General features: G+C 57.1%; 1 protein-coding gene across 1 annotated transcript in view; it reads left to right on the top strand.

The window, feature by feature from the left end:
• Nucleotides 1–2,139: 2,139 nt before the first annotated feature.
• Nucleotides 2,140–21,592, top strand: part of LOC144124297 (sodium- and chloride-dependent neutral and basic amino acid transporter B(0+)-like) — a 46,609-nt gene continuing 27,156 nt past the window's right edge. Inside the window, exons 1-7 of the mRNA XM_077656932.1 lie at nt 2,140–2,266; nt 2,741–2,920; nt 3,082–3,303; nt 3,673–3,723; nt 5,086–5,321; nt 6,232–6,416; nt 7,223–7,355. Coding sequence (XP_077513058.1) covers nt 2,140–2,266; nt 2,741–2,920; nt 3,082–3,303; nt 3,673–3,723; nt 5,086–5,321; nt 6,232–6,416; nt 7,223–7,355 — 1,134 coding nt within the window. The remainder of the gene's footprint in view (nt 2,267–2,740; nt 2,921–3,081; nt 3,304–3,672; nt 3,724–5,085; nt 5,322–6,231; nt 6,417–7,222; nt 7,356–21,592) is intronic.

Here is a 21,592-nt window from a genome sequence, read left to right as displayed (position 1 = left end):
ATAGTGTATTTATCACCTCTCCCTCTATCCTTTCTTACTGTCCCCCCACCTCTTTCATTGCACTTACAAGTGCAAACTGCCTGCCATCCTTTATTTCCGCTGCCCCAGCTCAGGTGCCGCCGCCGTAGTGATGGCAGATGCCGGGGTCAGCAAAAATCTTTTACCTTTCTTTTTGCTCTTTATTTTACATTAAACACTTACTACTGCTTAGCAGCCAAACGTTCGTTATATCCCAGGTTGACACAGGAAAAGTCTCTATATCCGAGGTGGCATACTGAGGTTCTTTATATCCAAGGCAGTATACAAAATTCGTATAGGTAAGTTCGTTGACCGGTGGGCCTCCTGCCACTGGCTATTGACATACGGTGGCCGCCGTTTCCGCCTGCACAGACCCTTCTAATGCTAACGCATTAATCAATAAATAATCGATACCTTTTGTGGACATCGTAGGCGCTGTTGGAGCAGTGCGAACATCTACGTCACACACGTCAGTTCTTAGCGGCCGCGTTTCGATGCAAACCAAACACAAAATGCACCAGTAGCTGATGATTCGTGTTGAATTTCGATATGCTTTGGCTGCTGGTAAGCTAATCTTCATAGCGGCGCTAGGAACCTCGGACTAGCAGTTCGAGGCTGCGCCGATTGTGCCGCAAGTCACGCGCTCCGTGTTGGAATTTTTTTTCATCGTTGTAGTATCCTTGCATACCAGCCACTTGAAACCTTCATATCCGCTCGCGGTGCACGCGGTATCCTTATTTTAGCGTGTACTCGACGACGCAAGCATAATGTCACAACACATATGCAGTCGTGACAATCCGCATGCAAACTGTAAGAGAGCTCAAATTTGGCGCCAGTGCTGAAGCGCGTGTCTTGAAATTCGTAGCGCACGACAGCGCCGCGATAGGCTTTAGACCCGCGGCGCCGTGGGAAGGAGACGACAGGCTATAGCAACGCTGTGCATGCGCAGAAAACCAAGTGGGGTGAGATCGAGCGATCAAAACTTCTCCTACTAAAGAGGGCGCGGGGATACCTTTAGGTAAGCAGGATGCCTTTGTGGCATTCAGCTTCATGAAGGTAAAGTAATTAACGCGCACAAAATGCAGCGGTGAGAGCTTTTCATAGAGATTTTATCAACTCTGACCAGTGAGGGGCCGCATACGGGCTGCATTATCACAGAAAACCTGCTCGTCAGGGTTTTAAAGTGTGTGTCGTCAAATTATGTGTGACCGGGCACGGCACACTTCCGTGAGCGAACGACATTGACTCGCGTTGAATTAGAGGAAATCATCTTGCTCCGCAGACAGGTGACAGACGTATAAAAAGAGAACATCAAGGATGAAGAAATGAGAAAAGATAAAGAACCGAGAGGAACGAGGCAGGTTTGGGTTGACACCGCCAAACCTATGTGACGCATGCGGGGAAGTTGAATCTGTAGGCCATTTTCTCATCTACTGTCCACAATTCGCACCTCAGAGAAATATTTACCTGGAGGTCCCTCTCTTCAGGTTAGGGCTCTCGTTATCTCTGCCAGCGTTATTATCGTTCGGTGCGAGTGCCAAAGGATTTGCATTCGGTTCAGTTTGTGGGATCCTCCATGATTACATAATTGCAACTGGTAGGTTTATTTGCTAATTCTTTTAAAATTCTTCGAGCTCTTCTTTTTTCACCAAAATGATGTCTGTTATTTTACTTTAAATACTCTTCTGTCGTTTTTATTGATACATTTTTCAAAATTCACGCTTGGTGCTAAAATTTTGTTGTAATATCCTATGGAAATTTCCTTGTATATTCCACTACACCTTGGCCAATCCCCCCATGTGGGTATGTGCCATGTCTTAAGAGGACGAAGAAGAAGAAGAGACAATCCCCCCGCGTGGGTGTGTGCCATATACCTGGGGTGAAGAAGAAGAAGAAGAAGAAGAAGAAGAAGAAGAAGAAGAAGAAGAAGAAGAAGAAGAAGAAGAAGAAGAAGAAGAAGAAGAAGAAGAAGCACGCGGCAAGGAGGAAGACACCGGGCAACCTGTCGCGCCCAGCTTTCCTCGTACCGGGACATATCCTGCAGGCGACGTCGACGAGGCGGCGAATTTCGCGGACTGTCGACATCAGAGCGCGGACGCTGCTAGCCTCGCTCACTGCGCCATGCTGCTGCCCGACGACCGAGAGCAGTGGCAGACGCGAAGCCAGTTCACCTTCGCTCTGGTCAACCTCGCTGTCGGTGCCAGCAACGTGTGCACGTTCCCCTACCTCGTCTACGAGAACGGAGGACGTGAGAGAAGCATCCTCTGCTGTATACTTTCATAAGGGGAATTCCCGTGTCCGAATCGGTTCCTTTCTGCAGCCACTAATCCCGCACCCCCCTCCCCGCGCTGTATTTTTACGGCGATAATAATAATAATCATCAGCCTGACTACTCCCACTCTAGGACAAAGGCCTCTCCCTTATCTCTCCAATTAACCTGTGCTAGCCGCGGCCTTCTTATTCTCGCAAACTTCTAAAGCTTATCCGCCCACATAACTTTCTGCCAACGCGCTTACCTTCTCTTGGAATCCAGTTCGTTACCCCTAACAGTCGTCGGTTATCTTGCATTAGTAATACGTACAATCCCGACACAAGCCAATTTCTTCTTGATTTCGACTAGAATGTCACTAATCCGCGTTTGTTACCTCACCATGACCTGTAAAGTTTAGCAGGTGCCCGGAAGTATATCCACCCGGCACCCTTCGGCACCCTCTGGGCCCAGAAAGTGCGTCCTCCGGAGCATCCCCCGGTGGGTATATCTCCAGGCACCTGCCGGTATCAAGTACATTATACTTCCGGGCCCTGACGGTTCCCGGCAGTTGCCCCGATCTGTTGAAATCCCCTAGGGGCGCCGGGAGTGCTGCCTATCCACCCACCACAGTTTTCGCCGACTTTCTGCACGGTTAGTGCAGGCCTTTGGCAGAGAATGGTTCCACGAAAACAATAGATGTTCGGTGCCTTTTGATTAGGTTCGGTACCTTGCCAGCCACCGGCGACACCACAGGAGGCCTGCCACAGCGTCTGTATGCTCTGTAACCGCGCACCTTTTTCCACAATGCACAGTTTATGTCGGGACCGGGGACGTGAACTGCTACCGCACACGCATGTCTCACCATTGGCAGAGCGAGCGCAGGGATACCTTTTTCTCCGTAGTGGTGTTCGTGGCAGTGTACGCGCTCCTGGCGGCCGCGGTGGGCTTGCCAATGCTCTACCTGGAGGCCTTCCTGGGCCAGTTCTCCGGATGGTCTGTTCCCCAGAGCTTCGGTGGATTCCCCATGGCCAAAGGTGCGTCCTGCCATCCGGGTCGCTTCTTTCTCTACCCTCTGATATCTTCCAGCCGACCTATGACGTCCAGTCCAGAAGCGGCTGGTTCCAGAACGGCCAGCAAAAAACACAGGAAAAAAAGACTGCCAGTGAGCCAATAGAAGTTGACGCACAGAAAACGGGACGTCCTCAAAGTGCAAGAGGAATGACCAGCGCGGACGGGCGGATTGCCGGAGTGCAGCAAGTTTCGTGGAAGTCGAGCTGCCAACTTAAAAAAAGCTTCCGCTATGTCTATTATTTCTGACATTGTCACTATGTTGTCACGGATAGATCATTCCGTTGCTCGAGTTCCAGCTTGCCCGGCACAGCCAGTTCCTTCTCACTTTACAGGTTACCGGTCACCCAGCCTCATAACCCCAGCGTACATTTCCAACATATACCGTGAGCAGCATTTCATGCTTTAAAAGAAATCGTGTCGTTCCTGTAAATAAGATAAGTTTTTGATACCGCCGTTGCTGTCACCTCGATGGCGCATGGGTCAATATCACACGTTACGCAGTGCCAACCGCAGTCATTTTCTACGATGCGCTTTCACTATCATTTATTGTCAGCTGCGTACCGCCAATCGGAAAGGTATTACAAGTTATCACTTCATTAAGGGTGGCGTCGAGGGTGAAGAACGCATTATCTATAGTAATGAGGGCAGAACCATGTGCAATGAAAATGTCGCTGCATCGACGAAACTGCGCCTGTTGGGTCTCTGGAAGCTTTTGACAGGGAGTGGATTGCATCCCTCATTGTCGTGGGAGCTATCCAGTTACCCTAAAACATGTGAAACGCCTATATTAGGATACAAGTCAAGAAGGCAGCGGCAAATACCCCTCAAATGACGCCCTGCAGACAATGGCGTCGACCGACTGTCATGACCGAGTGTCATGGCACTTGCCAGTCACTTGCGACTTCACGTTAGGGGATTAACCTCGACGTCATAAGAACTTGTCGACGCTATTGGCTGGAGGGCCTGACATTCGCCGCTGCGTTCTTAGGTTGTATCTGACTATAGTGCTCCACAAGTCCGTTTTAAGTGCAGTGCATCGGTGCTGAGAAACATAAATATAATTCGAGGAAACCACTTTCTCGAGCGGTTTTCCAAGCCCCCGTCTTTTTCTTTTTATTCGATCCTTCCAAATTTCCCTCAATTCTTTTTTTTGTGCTTTTTTGGCTGCAACCATTGCTTTTTCCGAAGTAAAAATACAAGACCCCTATAATAGCTCCTTGCACCCACGATACACATTTCACATATGCTCTTAGCGGTTAGGCGAGCGCGGTTAAAACTAACTAAAGCAGCGAGGAAAAATTAATGTAATGAAAGGGTTAACAAACACAACAAGGAGCAATAGAAGGAATAGCTTCCCTCTTACTTTCCCCTCGCTGTTTTGATTCCATTGAATTCCACTCCACAATCCAGGCTGTTACGGGTCCTTGGGTGGGCGATTCGAGTGGGTTGTATCAGCAGGACCACCGCGTCATAGCTGGAAGCAGCGATCCTCCAAAAAAACTGCCCGACCGCAACTCTTCCCTCGTGACGTCCTGTCACGAAGCATGGCACCACTCCGATTTTCCTAGCGCCCCCGTTCTTTGCAACTGTGTGGTTGCAAAGAACGTAACGAAACCAATTTGGTTGAACACACCCACATGAACTTCTCTGTAGTTACTTGTACATTTATACGTGTGCGTATAGGGGGCAGGCTAAAACGGTGCAGCCAGTCATTTATCCCGAAGTGACGGCAGTTACGGGCGCAGGCATCGGCTGGACCATGGCGTACGTGGCGTTGCTGCTGAGCATGTACCACGCGCCCATAGTGGCCTACTCCCTCATCTATCTGGCCGAATGCTTCTTGTATCAGCTACCCTGGGACTCGTGCCCCGGCTCCAGAACCGCTGTCAACGGTACCGCCACGAACACCTCCTCCTCTCCATCATCGCCCTCCGGCTTCATCAGCACCGACGACGGCTGCTACGAGATCAGGCAGGGGCTGGTCAGTGATACCATTACCTTTTTTTTTCATGTGCAGGCCGTAAGATGTCGCTGTAGAACTGAAGCAACGAAGGCAACTATAGAGCACTGGCTCCAGAGGCAACTAGGGTGCCTCGATGCGCGCGTTCCCTTAGCCCCCGGGCAGAGTGGAGATAAAGCCCCTCCACAGCGTCTCGAAGAGTGTGCGCGTCATGGAGGAGCTTTAGCGGGCTCGACTCCCACTGCCGGTCGACTACCCACCGGTTTCTTCAAATGGGCACAGGCCTATCCCCTCCCCGCCCTTCCCTCTGGTGCTATAGGCTATCCTGAGCGGATGGCTTCGGAAAAGAGCAGCGCGTCTTCAAATACTGTCACTCTGAGCTTGGACAGGCACCGGCCACGAGTTGGCTTTAACCACACGAAGCGGATTTCGGTTGCTTGACGGTGAAACGAACCACTGAAACGTCAACGTACCAGTTTGGTCCAATACCCTCTTCCTGAGCATTTCACCCCAGAAAAGCCGAGCACCAGGCCGGAGGAAATCTTGTACTCAATCAGAAAACCGGTGGGTACACGGTGACACTGGAGATCGAACCGAGAACCTCCCGAATGTCCTTCCTATATAAAACGTGTAGGGTAAAAATATTGATTACAGTAAGACATTTATGATTGATTTATTGAATTAGTGATCGAAATGCCTTCATCGAAATGCAGCTGCTGCGGCCGGAATCAATTAACCGATCGATCCGATCTATCGGTTGAGCAATCGACCTTAATGCATCCATGGATGACTGGTTGATCGAATGACTGGCTGACATGGTTGCCCCGAAGTGTGAATGACCGTGGTGATCTGTGTGTCTCCCCTCTGCCAAAGCAAAGCAGAAGGCGAGTTTTCTACTTTACTTTTTTTTCGTCTATCTCCACCGGTGCAGTACCCGTGCGTGCGTTTGAACGCGACCATGGCGAGGCGTTACTCGTCGGCCAATTACACGGGCTTACGTGCGGTGGCCGTGCAGACGGACGACGGCAAGGCGGTGGCCGTACCTCTGACGGAGTACGAGGCGCTCCACAAAAACTGCATCAATGGCACCCTTTCGGCTCAGGAGTACCACTTCCGGTACGAGCGTGTTCAGGCTGCGGTCTGGGCTGACGGTGGTGGCTTTCTTTTTTTCGTTTTTAATGCAGGAATGCATTTAACGGTTACATTTTCGCCTCTCTTTGTCAGCAATTTTGCCCGTCCGGTTTGCGTCCGTCCGTCCGTGCAGGTCGCGTCATCTAGGTCCTGAATAACTACACAAGGTGCTTTTTAAACGACGTTCCAAAATTGCCGTTTCTTTTGAATGTTAGTTCACGATCTAGCCGATCTGAGTGGCGCAAACTACGCGGGGTTTTAAATAATCACCTACAATAACGACGTTGCGAGGGCAGATACTCCGGAATCATCACAAAGAGGAGGTTGTACTGGAGACACTATAGGGGTGGCCTCCGCTCATGTCTCAAGTGACGGTGGTGGGAGGACTGATGAAGGGATTCTCGCATCAAGAGTTCGTCGTTCCAGATACTGTTGCTAGGGCCACCTACCGGACAAGATAAGACGGGGACCTTATTCTAGTACATTTGAAGCACTTCGATGCGCTTCGAAATAAAAAGACTCGGTTCCCTTTCCGCCAACCAGTACCCTATAGTCAAGGCGGGTGGCCATATCTATCAATTTAGTTAGTAACAGAACGGTTAAAAAAGGCAGATAAATCCGCTTTTGAAACAGTCGCTGGAGACGCAAAGGACTTGTGTCGACGCTCCGGAGCCCTTGTTCACTCATTCTGGCGGACCCATAGTAATATATACTCCGTACGCTTGGACGGCGATGGCCGGCCTCCTTATATCAAATCAGCAGACAAACGTTGCTCTTTCGTTCCGCGGCAGGAGGCAGGTGGTGCACCTCAGCTCCAGCATCGACGAGATGGGCACCTTTCAGGTGGGCGTGGCGGTCGCCATGGTTTTCTGCGGGTTCTTCGTCTTCGTGGCCATTTTCAAGGGTCCACAATCTCTGGGAAAGGCAAGTGGTGTGCGTGGGCGCTCTCTGCACAGCAGGTTCGATATGCGGCCGAGCATGTGTTTATAGCTGCCGAGAACCTTGCTCCCCTTTTCTTGACTTTCGTTAATCGCGCTGTTTCTACATGTAATCAGATTTATAGACCAGAGGCAGACCAAGCTGGAAAAATTGGCTGTGGTTTAGCTCTGGTTAAACCTGAAGTGACGCGAGAGCTACATCTGGCCGCGCGGAACTCGCTCAGTCGAAGCAGTAGTAGTAGTATGTGTTTAATGTAAAACAAACAAAAAGGAAGGTAAAAGATTTTTGCTAACCTCGGCGTCTGCCATCACCACGGCGGCGGCACCTCCAGTGTGCTGGGGCAGTGGAAATAAAGAATACCAGACAGTTTGAAGAAGTGAAATGATAGAGGTGAGAAGACAGTAAGAAAGGATAGAGGGAGAGGTGATAAATACATTACTTACATATTAATACATTTGTATAAGTTGCGTGCGTGCAGAGTGAGGAAAAACACACGCGCAGAACACTTAGCACACAACAGCTGAGGTGGGGCGCAAAGCTGTTACCTAATCGTCCGACAGTCGAGTTGCAAAGTCAGTCTTTCGCCGCTCCGTTTCGCTGGGCGTTCCTTCATCTTCGTCCCTAGACGTGTACTCACTCTCTCTCCCCCCACTTCCCCCCCTCGACACAGCGCATGCGCAGAGCTGTTGCAGCTCGGTTTCGCCGGCGCGCCGCGCCGCCGGCAGCAGCAGCTGCTCCGCACCACGTGACCGATCACGTGACCACAGCGCCGCCTCGGAGCTCAGGGGGTGCCACGCTGAAGGCTCGAAGAGCTGGCGTAGTGTAGCTCTCGCTACAAAAATTAGGTGCGGTTTAACTACTGCTGAATGTGGTTCGAGAGCGAGAGCTGTGTATCGGAAAAGTATAGACGCGGCCGGGCGTGTGTAACATTGAGCGTGTTCCACACACTAGATATGGCAGAGCGGCATCTCTTTTCTCTTTTTCTTCTTACACTCCCACCTTCCTTCCTTCCCTTACGGCGCGGTTCGGGTGTCCACCGATATGCGAGACAGTTACTGCGCCGTTTACTTTCCTAAAAAAAAACATTTTCGTTTTCACCCTGCCACCTCGGCAGGTGGCATCGGCTTTGCGTCTGTAACGTTTTGTGCGTTCCGCACAATACGTAGGCACCCGCCGCGTGGTGGCTCAGTGGTTAGGGCGATCGCCTAATGAGCTCGAGTATCCGGGTTCGAACCCGACCGCGGCGGCCGCGTTTCGATGGAGGCGAAACGCTCCCCCTTTCTTTCCGCGCGGTGGCTCAGTGATTAGGGCACTCGCCTAATGAGCTCGAGTATCCGGGTTCGAACCCGACCGCGGCGGCTGCGTTTCGATGGAGGCGAAACGCTCCCCCTTTCTTTCCGCGCGGTGGCTCAGTGATTAGGGCACTCGACTAATGAGCTCGAGTATCCGGGTTCGATCCCGACCGCGGCGGCTGCGTTTCGATGGAGGCGAAACGCTCCCCCTTTCTTTCCGCGCGGTGGCTCAGTGATTAGGGCACTCGACTAATGAGCTCGAGTATCCGGGTTCGATCCCGACCGCGGCGGCTGCGTTTCGATGGAGGCGAAACGCTCCCCCTTTCTTTCCGCGCGGTGGCTCAGTGATTAGGGCACTCGCCTAATGAGCTCGAGTATCCGGGTTCGAACCCGACCGCGGCGGCTGCGTTTCGATGGAGGCGAAACGCTCCCCCTTTCTTTCCGCGCGGTGGCTCAGTGATTAGGGCACTCGACTAATGAGCTCGAGTATCCGGGTTCGAACCCGACCGCGGCGGCTGCGTTTCGATGGAGGCGAAACGCTCCCCCTTTCTTTCCGCGCGGTGGCTCAGTGATTAGGGCACTCGCCTAATGAGCTCGAGTATCCGGGTTCGAACCCGACCGCGGCGGCTGCGTTTCGATGGAGGCGAAACGCTCCCCCTTTCTTTCCGCGCGGTGGCTCAGTGATTAGGGCACTCGCCTAATGAGCTCGAGTATCCGGGTTCGAACCCGACCGCGGCGGCTGCGTTTCGATGGAGGCGAAACGCTCCCCCTTTCTTTCCGCGCGGTGGCTCAGTGATTAGGGCACTCGCCTAATGAGCTCGAGTATCCGGGTTCGAACCCGACCGCGGCGGCTGCGTTTCGATGGAGGCGAAACGCTCCCCCTTTCTTTCCGCGCGGTGGCTCAATGATTAGGGCACTCGCCTAATGAGCTAGAGTATCAGGGTTCGAACCCGACCGCGGCGGCCGCGTTCCGATGGAGGCGAAGCGCTCCCCCTTTCTTTCCGCACGGTGGCTCAGTGATTAGGGCACTCGCCTAATGAGCTAGAGTATCAGGGTACGAACCCGACCGCGGCGGCCGCGTTTCGATGGAGGCGAAACGCTCCCCCTTTCTTTCCGCACGGTGGCTCAGTGATTAGGGCACTCGCCTAATGAGCTAGAGTATCAGGGTTCGAGCCCGACCGCGGCGGCCGCGTTTCGATGGAGGCGAAACGCTCCCCCTTTCTTTCCGCACGGTGGCTCAGTGATTAGGGCACTCGCCTAATGAGCTAGAGTATCAGGGTTCGAACCCGACCGCGGCGGCCGCGTTTCGATGGAGGCGAAACGCTCCCCCTTTCTTTCCGCACGGTGGCTCAGTGATTAGGGCACTCGCCTAATGAGCTAGAGTATCAGGGTTCGAGCCCGACCGCGGCGGCCGCGTTTCGATGGAGGCGAAACGCTCCCCCTTTCTTTCCGCACGGTGGCTCAGTGATTAGGGCACTCGCCTAATGAGCTAGAGTATCAGGGTTCGAGCCCGACCGCGGCGGCCGCGTTTCGATGGAGGCGAAACGCTCCCCCTTTCTTTCCGCGCGGTGGCTCAGTGATTAGGGCACTCGCCTAATGAGCTCGAGTATCCGGGTTCGAACCCGACCGCGGCGGCTGCGTTTCGATGGAGGCGAAACGCTCCCCCTTTCTTTCCGCGCGGTGGCTCAGTGATTAGGGCACTCGCCTAATGAGCTAGAGTATCAGGGTTCGAACCCGACCGCGGCGGCCGCGTTCCGATGGAGGCGAAGCGCTCCCCCTTTCTTTCCGCACGGTGGCTCAGTGATTAGGGCACTCGCCTAATGAGCTAGAGTATCAGGGTTCGAACCCGACCGCGGCGGCCGCGTTTCGATGGAGGCGAAACGCTCCCACTTTCTTTCCGCACGGTGGCTCAGTGATTAGGGCACTCGCCTAATGAGCTAGAGTATCAGGGTTCGAACCCGACCGCGGCGGCCGCGTTTCGATGGAGGCGAAACGCTCCCCCTTTCTTTCCGCACGGTGGCTCAGTGATTAGGGCACTCGCCTAATGAGCTAGAGTATCAGGGTTCGAACCCGACCGCGGCGGCCGCGTTTCGATGGAGGCGAAACGCTCCCCCTTTCTTTCCGCACGGGGGCTCAGTGATTAGGGCACTCGCCTAATGAGCTAGAGTATCAGGGTTCGAACCCGACTACGGCGGCCGCGTTTCGATGGAGGTGAAGCGCTCCCCTTTCTTTCCGCGCGGTGGCTCAGTGATTAGGGCACTCGCCTAATGAGCTAGAGTATCAGGGTTCGAACCCGACCGCGGCGGCCGCGTTCCGATGGAGGCGAAGCGCTCCCCCTTTCTTTCCGAGCGGTGGCTCAGTGATTAGGGCACTCGCCTAATGAGCTAGAGTATCAGGGTTCGAACCCGACCGCGGCGGCTGCGTTTCGATGGAGGCGAAACGCTCCCCTGTCTTTCCGCGCGGTGGCTCAGTGATTAGGGCACTCGCCTAATGAGCTCGAGTATCCGGGTTCGAACCCGACCGCGGCGGCTGCGTTTCGATGGAGGCGAAACGCTCCCCCTTTCTTTCCGCGCGGTGGCTCAGTGATTAGGGCACTCGCCTAATGAGCTCGAGTATCCGGGTTCGAACACGACCGCGGCGGCTGCGTTTCGATGGAGGCGAAACGCTCCCCCTTTCTTTCCGCGCGGTGGCTCAATGATTAGGGCACTCGCCTAATGAGCTAGAGTATCAGGGTTCGAACCCGACCGCGGCGGCCGCGTTCCGATGGAGGCGAAGCGCTCCCCCTTTCTTTCCGCACGGTGGCTCAGTGATTAGGGCACTCGCCTAATGAGCTAGAGTATCAGGGTACGAACCCGACCGCGGCGGCCGCGTTTCGATGGAGGCGAAACGCTCCCCCTTTCTTTCCGCACGGTGGCTCAGTGATTAGGGCACTCGCCTAATGAGCTAGAGTATCAGGGTTCGAGCCCGACCGCGGCGGCCGCGTTTCGATGGAGGCGAAACGCTCCCCCTTTCTTTCCGCACGGTGGCTCAGTGATTAGGGCACTCGCCTAATGAGCTAGAGTATCAGGGTTCGAACCCGACCGCGGCGGCCGCGTTTCGATGGAGGCGAAACGCTCCCCCTTTCTTTCCGCACGGTGGCTCAGTGATTAGGGCACTCGCCTAATGAGCTAGAGTATCAGGGTTCGAGCCCGACCGCGGCGGCCGCGTTTCGATGGAGGCGAAACGCTCCCCCTTTCTTTCCGCACGGTGGCTCAGTGATTAGGGCACTCGCCTAATGAGCTAGAGTATCAGGGTTCGAGCCCGACCGCGGCGGCCGCGTTTCGATGGAGGCGAAACGCTCCCCCTTTCTTTCCGCGCGGTGGCTCAGTGATTAGGGCACTCGCCTAATGAGCTCGAGTATCCGGGTTCGAACCCGACCGCGGCGGCTGCGTTTCGATGGAGGCGAAACGCTCCCCCTTTCTTTCCGCGCGGTGGCTCAGTGATTAGGGCACTCGCCTAATGAGCTAGAGTATCAGGGTTCGAACCCGACCGCGGCGGCCGCGTTCCGATGGAGGCGAAGCGCTCCCCCTTTCTTTCCGCACGGTGGCTCAGTGATTAGGGCACTCGCCTAATGAGCTAGAGTATCAGGGTTCGAACCCGACCGCGGCGGCCGCGTTTCGATGGAGGCGAAACGCTCCCCCTTTCTTTCCGCACGGTGGCTCAGTGATTAGGGCACTCGCCTAATGAGCTAGAGTATCAGGGTTCGAGCCCGACCGCGGCGGCCGCGTTTCGATGGAGGCGAAACGCTCCCCCTTTCTTTCCGCACGGTGGCTCAGTGATTAGGGCACTCGCCTAATGAGCTGGAGTATCAGGGTTCGAACCCGACCGCGGCGGCCGCGTTCCGATGGAGGCGAAACGCTCCCCCTTTCTTTCCGCACGGTGGCTCAGTGATTAGGGCACTCGCCTAATGAGCTAGAGTATCAGGGTTCGAACCCGACCGCGGCGGCCGCGTTTCGATGGAGGCGAAACGCTCCCCTTTCTTTCCGCGCGGTGACTCAGTGATTAGGGCACTCGCCTAATGAGCTAGAGTATCAGGGTTCGAACCCGACCGCGGCGGCCGCGTTCCGATGGAGGCGAAGCGCTCCCCCTTTCTTTCCGCACGGTGGCTCAGTGATTAGGGCACTCGCCTAATGAGCTAGAGTATCAGGGTTCGAACCCGACCGCGGCGGCCGCGTTTCGATGGAGGCGAAACGCTCCCCTTTTTTTCCGCGCGGTGGCTCAGTGATTAGGGCACTCGCCTAATGAGCTAGAGTATCAGGGTTCGAATCCGACCGCGGCGGCCGCGTTTCGATGGAGGCGAAACGCTCCCCCTTTCTTTCCGCGCGGTGGCTCAGTGATTAGGGCACTCGCCTAATTAGCTAGAGTATCAGGGTTCGAACCCGACCCCGGCGGCCGCGTTTCGATGGAGGCGAAACGCTCCCCCTTTCTTTCCGCACGGTGGCCCAGTGATTAGGGCACTCGCCTAGTGAGCTAGAGTATCAGGGTTCGAACCCGACCCCGGCTGCCGCGTTTCGATGGAGGCGTAACGCTCCCCCTTTCTTTCCGCACGGTGGCTCAGTGATTAGGGCACTCGCCTAATGAGCTAGAGTATCAGGGTTCGAACCCGACCGCGGCGGCCGCGTTTCGATGGAGGCGAAACGCTCCCCCTTTCTTTCCGTGCGGTGGCTCAGTGATTATGGCACTCGCCTAATGAGCTAGAGTATCAGGGTTCGAACCCGACCGCGGCGGCCGCGTTTGGATGGAGGCGAAACGCTCCCCCTTTCTTTCCGCGCGGTGGCTCAGTGATTAGGGCACTCGCCTAATGAGCTCGAGTATCCGGGTTCGAACCCGACCGCGGCGGCCGCGTTTCGATGGAGGCGAAACGCTCCTTCTTTCCGCGCGGTGGCTCAGTGATTAGGGCACTCGCCTAATGAGCTAGAGTATCAGGGTTCGAACCCGACCGCGGCGGCCGCGTTTCGATGGAGGCGAAACGCTCCCCCTTTCTTTCCGCGCGGTGGCTCAGTGATTAGGGCACTCGCCTAATGAGCTAGAGTATCAGGGTTCGAACCCGACCGCGGCGGCCGCGTTTCGATGGAGGCGAAACGCTCCCCCTTTCTTTCCGCGCGGTGGCTCAGTGATTAGGGCACTCGCCTAATGAGCTAGAGTATCAGGGTTCGAACCCGACCGCGGCGGCCGCGTTTCGATGGAGGCGAAACGCTCCCCCTTTCTTTCCGCGCGGTGGATCAGTGATTAGGGCACTCGCCTAATGAGCTAGAGTATCAGGGTTCGAACCCGACCACGGCGGCCGCGTTTCGATGGAGGCGAAACGCTCCCTCTTTCTTTCCGCGCGGTGGCTCAGTGATTAGGGCACTCGCCTAATGAGCTAGAGTATCAGGGTTCGAACCCGACCGCGGCGGCCGCGTTTCGATGGAGGCGAAACGCTCCCCCTTTCTTTCCACGCGGTGGCTCAGTGATTAGGGCACTCGCCTAATGAGCTAGAGTATCAGGGTTCGAACCCGACCGCGGCGGCCGCGTTTCGATGGAGGCGAAACGCTCCCCCTTTCTTTCCGCGCGGTGGCTCAGTGATTAGGGCACTCGCCTAATGAGCTAGAGTATCAGGGTTCGAACCCGACCACGGCGGCCGCGTTTCGATGGAGGCGAAACGCTCCCTCTTTCTTTCCGCGCGGTGGCTCAGTGATTAGGGCACTCGCCTAATGAGCTAGAGTATCAGGGTTCGAACCCGACCACGGCGGCCGCGTTTCGATGGAGGCGAAACGCTCCCTCTTTCTTTCCGCGCGGTGGCTCAGTGATTAGGGCACTCGCCTAATGAGCTAGAGTATCAGGGTTCGAACCCGACCGCGGCGGCCGCGTTTCGATGGAGGCGAAACGCTCCCCCTTTCTTTCCGCGCGGTGGCTCAGTGATTAGGGCACTCGCCTAATGAGCTAGAGTATCAGGGTTCGAACCCGACCACGGCGGCCGCGTTTCGATGGAGGCGAAACGCTCCCTCTTTCTTTCCGCGCGGTGGCTCAGTGATTAGGGCACTCGCCTAATGAGCTAGAGTATCAGGGTTCGAACCCGACCACGGCGGCCGCGTTTCGATGGAGGCGAAACGCTCCCTCTTTCTTTCCGCGCGGTGGCTCAGTGATTAGGGCACTCGCCTAATGAGCTAGAGTATCAGGGTTCGAACCCGACCGCGGCGGCCGCGTTTCGATGGAGGCGAAACGCTCCCCCTTTCTTTCCGCGCGGTGGCTCAGTGATTAGGGCACTCGCCTAATGAGCTAGAGTATCAGGGTTCGAACCCGACCACGGCGGCCGCGTTTCGATGGAGGCGAAACGCTCCCCCTTTCTTTCCGCGCGGTGGCTCAGTGATTAGGGCACTCGCCTAATGAGCTCGAGTATCCGGGTTCGAACCCGACCGCGGCGGCTGCGTTTCGATGGAGGCGAAACGCTCCCCCTTTCTTTCCGCGCGGTGGCTCAGTGATTAGGGCACTCGACTAATGAGCTCGAGTATCCGGGTTCGAACCCGACCGCGGCGGCTGCGTTTCGATGGAGGCGAAACGCTCCCCCTTTCTTTCCGCGCGGTGGCTCAGTGATTAGGGCACTCGCCTAATGAGCTCGAGTATCCGGGTTCGAACCCGACCGCGGCGGCTGCGTTTCGATGGAGGCGAAACGCTCCCCCTTTCTTTCCGCGCGGTGGCTCAGTGATTAGGGCACTCGCCTAATGAGCTCGAGTATCCGGGTTCGAACCCGACCGCGGCGGCTGCGTTTCGATGGAGGCGAAACGCTCCCCCTTTCTTTCCGCGCGGTGGCTCAGTGATTAGGGCACTCGCCTAATGAGCTCGAGTATCCGGGTTCGAACCCTACCGCGGCGGCTGCGTTTCGATGGAGGCGAAACGCTCCCCCTTTCTTTCCGCGCGGTGGCTCAGTGATTAGGGCACTCGCCTAATGAGCTCGAGTATCCGGGTTCGAACCCGACCGCGGCGGCTGCGTTTCGATGGAGGCGAAACGCTCCCCCTTTCTTTCCGCGCGGTGGCTCAGTGATTAGGGCACTCGACTAATGAGCTCGAGTATCCGGGTTCGAACCCGACCGCGGCGGCTGCGTTTCGATGGAGGCGAAACGCTCCCCCTTTCTTTCCGCGCGGTGGCTCAGTGATTAGGGCACTCGCCTAATGAGCTCGAGTATCCGGGTTCGAACCCGACCGCGGCGGCTGCGTTTCGATGGAGGCGAAACGCTCCCCCTTTCTTTCCGCGCGGTGGCTCAGTGATTAGGACACTCGCCTAGTGAGCTAGAGTATCAGGGTTCGAATCCGACCGCGGCGGCCGCGTTCCGATGGAGGCGAAGCGCTCCCCCTTTCTTTCCGCACGGTGGCTCAGTGATTAGGGCACTCGCCTAGTGAGCTAGAGTATCAGGGTTCGAACCCGACCGCGGCGGCCGCGTTCCGATGGAGGCGAAACGCTCCCACTTTCTTTCCGCACGGTGGCTCAGTGATTAGGGCACTCGCCTAATGAGCTAGAGTATCAGGGTTCGAACCCGACCGCGGCGGCCGCGTTTCGATGGAGGCGAAACGCTCCCCCTTTCTTTCCGCACGGTGGCTCAGTGATTAGGGCACTCGCCTAATGAGCTAGAGTATCAGGGTTCGAACCCGACCGCGGCGGCCGCGTTTCGATGGAGGCGAAACGCTCCCCCTTTCTTTCCGCACGGGGGCTCAGTGATTAGGGCACTCGCCTAATGAGCTAGAGTATCAGGGTTCGAACCCGACCACGGCGGCCGCGTTTCGATGGAGGTGAAGCGCTCCCCTTTCTTTCCGCGCGGTGGCTCAGTGATTAGGGCACTCGCCTAATGAGCTAGAGTATCAGGGTTCGAACCCGACCGCGGCGGCCGCGTTCCGATGGAGGCGAAGCGCTCCCCCTTTCTTTCCGAGCGGTGGCTCAGTGATTAGGGCACTCGCCTAATGAGCTAGAGTATCAGGGTTCGAACCCGACCGCGGCGGCTGCGTTTCGATGGAGGCGAAACGCTCCCCTGTCTTTCCGCGCGGTGGCTCAGTGATTAGGGCACTCGCCTAATGAGCTCGAGTATCCGGGTTCGAACCCGACCGCGGCGGCTGCGTTTCGATGGAGGCGAAACGCTCCCCCTTTCTTTCCGCGCGGTGGCTCAGTGATTAGGGCACTCGCCTAATGAGCTCGAGTATCCGGGTTCGAACACGACCGCGGCGGCTGCGTTTCGATGGAGGCGAAACGCTCCCCCTTTCTTTCCGCGCGGTGGCTCAGTGATTAGGGCACTCGCCTAATGAGCTAGAGTATCAGGGTTCGAACCCGACCGCGGCGGCCGCGTTCCGATGGAGGCGAAGCGCTCCCCCTTTCTTTCCGCACGGTGGCTCAGTGATTAGGGCACTCGCCTAATGAGCTAGAGTATCAGGGTTCGAACCCGACCGCGGCGGCCGCGTTTCGATGGAGGCGAAACGCTCCCCCTTTCTTTCCGCACGGTGGCTCAGTGATTAGGGCACTCGCCTAATGAGCTAGAGTATCAGGGTTCGAGCCCGACCGCGGCGGCCGCGTTTCGATGGAGGCGAAACGCTCCCCCTTTCTTTCCGCACGGTGGCTCAGTGATTAGGGCACTCGCCTAATGAGCTAGAGTATCAGGGTTCGAACCCGACCGCGGCGGCCGCGTTTCGATGGAGGCGAAACGCTCCCCCTTTCTTTCCGCACGGTGGCTCAGTGATTAGGGCACTCGCCTAATGAGCTAGAGTATCAGGGTTCGAGCCCGACCGCGGCGGCCGCGTTTCGATGGAGGCGAAACGCTCCCCCTTTCTTTCCGCACGGTGGCTCAGTGATTAGGGCACTCGCCTAATGAGCTAGAGTATCAGGGTTCGAGCCCGACCGCGGCGGCCGCGTTTCGATGGAGGCGAAACGCTCCCCCTTTCTTTCCGCGCGGTGGCTCAGTGATTAGGGCACTCGCCTAATGAGCTCGAGTATCCGGGTTCGAACCCGACCGCGGCGGCTGCGTTTCGATGGAGGCGAAACGCTCCCCCTTTCTTTCCGCGCGGTGGCTCAGTGATTAGGGCACTCGCCTAATGAGCTAGAGTATCAGGGTTCGAACCCGACCGCGGCGGCCGCGTTCCGATGGAGGCGAAGCGCTCCCCCTTTCTTTCCGCACGGTGGCTCAGTGATTAGGGCACTCGCCTAATGAGCTAGAGTATCAGGGTTCGAACCCGACCGCGGCGGCCGCGTTTCGATGGAGGCGAAACGCTCCCCCTTTCTTTCCGCACGGTGGCTCAGTGATTAGGGCACTCGCCTAATGAGCTAGAGTATCAGGGTTCGAGCCCGACCGCGGCGGCCGCGTTTCGATGGAGGCGAAACGCTCCCCCTTTCTTTCCGCACGGTGGCTCAGTGATTAGGGCTCTCGCCTAATGAGCTAGAGTATCAGGGTTCGAACCCGACCGCGGCGGCCGCGTTCCGATGGAGGCGAAACGCTCCCCCTTTCTTTCCGCACGGTGGCTCAGTGATTAGGGCACTCGCCTAATGAGCTAGAGTATCAGGGTTCGAACCCGACCGCGGCGGCCGCGTTTCGATGGAGGCGAAACGCTCCCCTTTCTTTCCGCGCGGTGACTCAGTGATTAGGGCACTCGCCTAATGAGCTAGAGTATCAGGGTTCGAACCCGACCGCGGCGGCCGCGTTCCGATGGAGGCGAAGCGCTCCCCCTTTCTTTCCGCACGGTGGCTCAGTGATTAGGGCACTCGCCTAATGAGCTAGAGTATCAGGGTTCGAACCCGACCGCGGCGGCCGCGTTTCGATGGAGGCGAAACGCTCCCCTTTTTTTCCGCGCGGTGGCTCAGTGATTAGGGCACTCGCCTAATGAGCTAGAGTATCAGGGTTCGAATCCGACCGCGGCGGCCGCGTTTCGATGGAGGCGAAACGCTCCCCCTTTCTTTCCGCGCGGTGGCTCAGTGATTAGGGCACTCGCCTAATTAGCTAGAGTATCAGGGTTCGAACCCGACCCCGGCGGCCGCGTTTCGATGGAGGCGAAACGCTCCCCCTTTCTTTCCGCACGGTGGCCCAGTGATTAGGGCACTCGCCTAATGAGCTAGAGTATCAGGGTTCGAACCCGACCCCGGCTGCCGCGTTTCGATGGAGGCGTAACGCTCCCCCTTTCTTTCCGCACGGTGGCTCAGTGATTAGGGCACTCGCCTAATGAGCTAGAGTATCAGGGTTCGAACCCGACCGCGGCGGCCGCGTTTCGATGGAGGCGAAACGCTCCCCCTTTCTTTCCGTGCGGTGGCTCAGTGATTATGGCACTCGCCTAATGAGCTAGAGTATCAGGGTTCGAACCCGACCGCGGCGGCCGCGTTTGGATGGAGGCGAAACGCTCCCCCTTTCTTTCCGCGCGGTGGCTCAGTGATTAGGGCACTCGCCTAATGAGCTCGAGTATCCGGGTTCCAACCCGACCGCGGCGGCCGCGTTTCGATGGAGGCGAAACGCTCCTTCTTTCCGCGCGGTGGCTCAGTGATTAGGGCACTCGCCTAATGAGCTAGAGTATCAGGGTTCGAACCCGACCGCGGCGGCCGCGTTTCGATGGAGGCGAAACGCTCCCCCTTTCTTTCCGCGCGGTGGCTCAGTGATTAGGGCACTCGCCTAATGAGCTAGAGTATCAGGGTTCGAACCCGACCGCGGCGGCCGCGTTTCGATGGAGGCGAAACGCTCCCCCTTTCTTTCCGCGCGGTGGCTCAGTGATTAGGGCACTCGCCTAATGAGCTAGAGTATCAGGGTTCGAACCCGACCACGGCGGCCGCGTTTCGATGGAGGCGAAACGCTCCCTCTTTCTTTCCGCGCGGTGGCTCAGTGATTAGGGCACTCGCCTAATGAGCTAGAGTATCAGGGTTCGAACCCGACCGCGGCGGCCGCGTTTCGATGGAGGCGAAACGCTCCCCCTTTCTTTCCACGCGGTGGCTCAGTGATTAGGGCACTCGCCTAATGAGCTAGAGTATCAGGGTTCGAACCCGACCGCGGCGGCCGCGTTTCGATGGAGGCGAAACGCTCCCCCTTTCTTTCCGCGCGGTGGCTCAGTGATTAGGGCACTCGCCTAATGAGCTAGAGTATCAGGGTTCGAACCCGACCACGGCGGCCGCGTTTCGATGGAGGCGAAACGCTCCCTCTTTCTTTCCGCGCGGTGGCTCAGTGATTAGGGCACTCGCCTAATGAGCTAGAGTATCAGGGTTCGAACCCGACCACGGCGGCCGCGTTTCGATGGAGGCGAAACGCTCCCTCTTTCTTTCCGCGCGGTGGCTCAGTGATTAGGGCACTCGCCTAATGAGCTAGAGTATCAGGGTTCGAACCCGACCGCGGCGGCCGCGTTTCGATGGAGGCGAAACGCTCCCCCTTTCTTTCCGCGCGGTGGCTCAGTGATTAGGGCACTCGCCTAATGAGCTAGAGTATCAGGGTTCGAACCCGACCACGGCGGCCGCGTTTCGATGGAGGCGAAACGCTCCCTCTTTCTTTCCGCGCGGTGGCTCAGTGATTAGGGCACTCGCCTAATGAGCTAGAGTATCAGGGTTCGAACCCGACCGCGGCGGCCGCGTTTCGATGGAGGCGAAACGCTCCCCCTTTCTTTCCGCGCGGTGGCTCAGTGATTAGGGCACTCGCCTAATGAGCTAGAGTATCAGGGTTCGAACCCGACCACGGCGGCCGCGTTTCGATGGAGGCGAAACGCTCCCTCTTTCTTTCCGCGCGGTGGCTCAGTGATTAGGGCACTCGCCTAATGAGCTAGAGTATCAGGGTTCGAACCCGACCACGGCGGCCGCGTTTCGATGGAGGCGAAACGCTCCCTCTTTCTTTCCGCGCGGTGGCTCAGTGATTAGGGCACTCGCCTAATGAGCTAGAGTATCAGGGTTCGAACCCGACCGCGGCGGCCGAGTTTCGATGGAGGCGAAACGCTCCCCCTTTCTTTCCGCGCGGTGGCTCAGTGAATAGGGCACTCGCCTAATGAGCTAGAGTATCAGGGTTCGAACCCGACCGCGGCGGCCGAGTTTCGATGGAGGCGAAACGCTCCCCCTTTCTTTCCGCGCGGTGGCTCAGTGATTAGGGCACTCGCCTAATGAGCTAGAGTATCAGGGTTCGAACCCGACCACGGCGGCCGCGTTTCGATGGAGGCGAAACGCTCCCTCTTTCTTTCCGCGCGGTGGCTCAGTGATTAGGGCACTCGCCTAATGAGCTAGAGTATCAGGGTTCGAACCCGACCGCGGCGGCCGCGTTTCGATGGAGGCGAAACGCTCCCTCTTTCTTTCCGCGCGGTGGCTCAGTGATTAGGGCACTCGCCTAATGAGCTAGAGTATCAGGGTTCGAACCCGACCGCGGCGGCCGCGTTTCGATGGAGGCGAAACGCTCCCTCTTTCTTTCCGCGCGGTGGCTCAGTGATTAGGGCACTCGCCTAATGAGCTAGAGTATCAGGGTTCGAACCCGACCGCGGCGGCCGCGTTTCGATGGAGGCGAAACGCTCCCCCTTTCTTTCCGCGCGGTGGCTCAGTGATTAGGGCACTCGCCTAATGAGCTAGAGTATCAGGGTTCGAACCCGACCGCGGCGGCCGAGTTTCGATGGAGGCGAAACGCTCCCCCTTTCTTTCCGCGCGGTGGCTCAGTGATTAGGGCACTCGCCTAATGAGCTAGAGTATCAGGGTTCGAACCCGACCACGGCGGCCGCGTTTCGATGGAGGCGAAACGCTCCCCTGTCTTTCCGCGCGGTGGCTCAGTGATTAGGGCACTCGCCTAATGAGCTCGAGTATCCGGGTTCGAACCCGACCGCGGCGGCTGCGTTTCGATGGAGGCGAAACGCTCCCCCTTTCTTTCCGCGCGGTGGCTCAGTGATTAGGGCACTCGCCTAATGAGCTCGAGTATCCGGGTTCGAACACGACCGCGGCGG

Source organism: Amblyomma americanum, chromosome 3 (genome assembly GCF_052857255.1).
Source record: "Amblyomma americanum isolate KBUSLIRL-KWMA chromosome 3, ASM5285725v1, whole genome shotgun sequence".
NCBI lineage: Eukaryota > Metazoa > Arthropoda > Arachnida > Ixodida > Ixodidae > Amblyomma > Amblyomma americanum.
The sequence above is the reverse complement of the archived record's forward strand: the minus strand, read 5'-3'. Positions and strand labels throughout refer to the sequence as shown.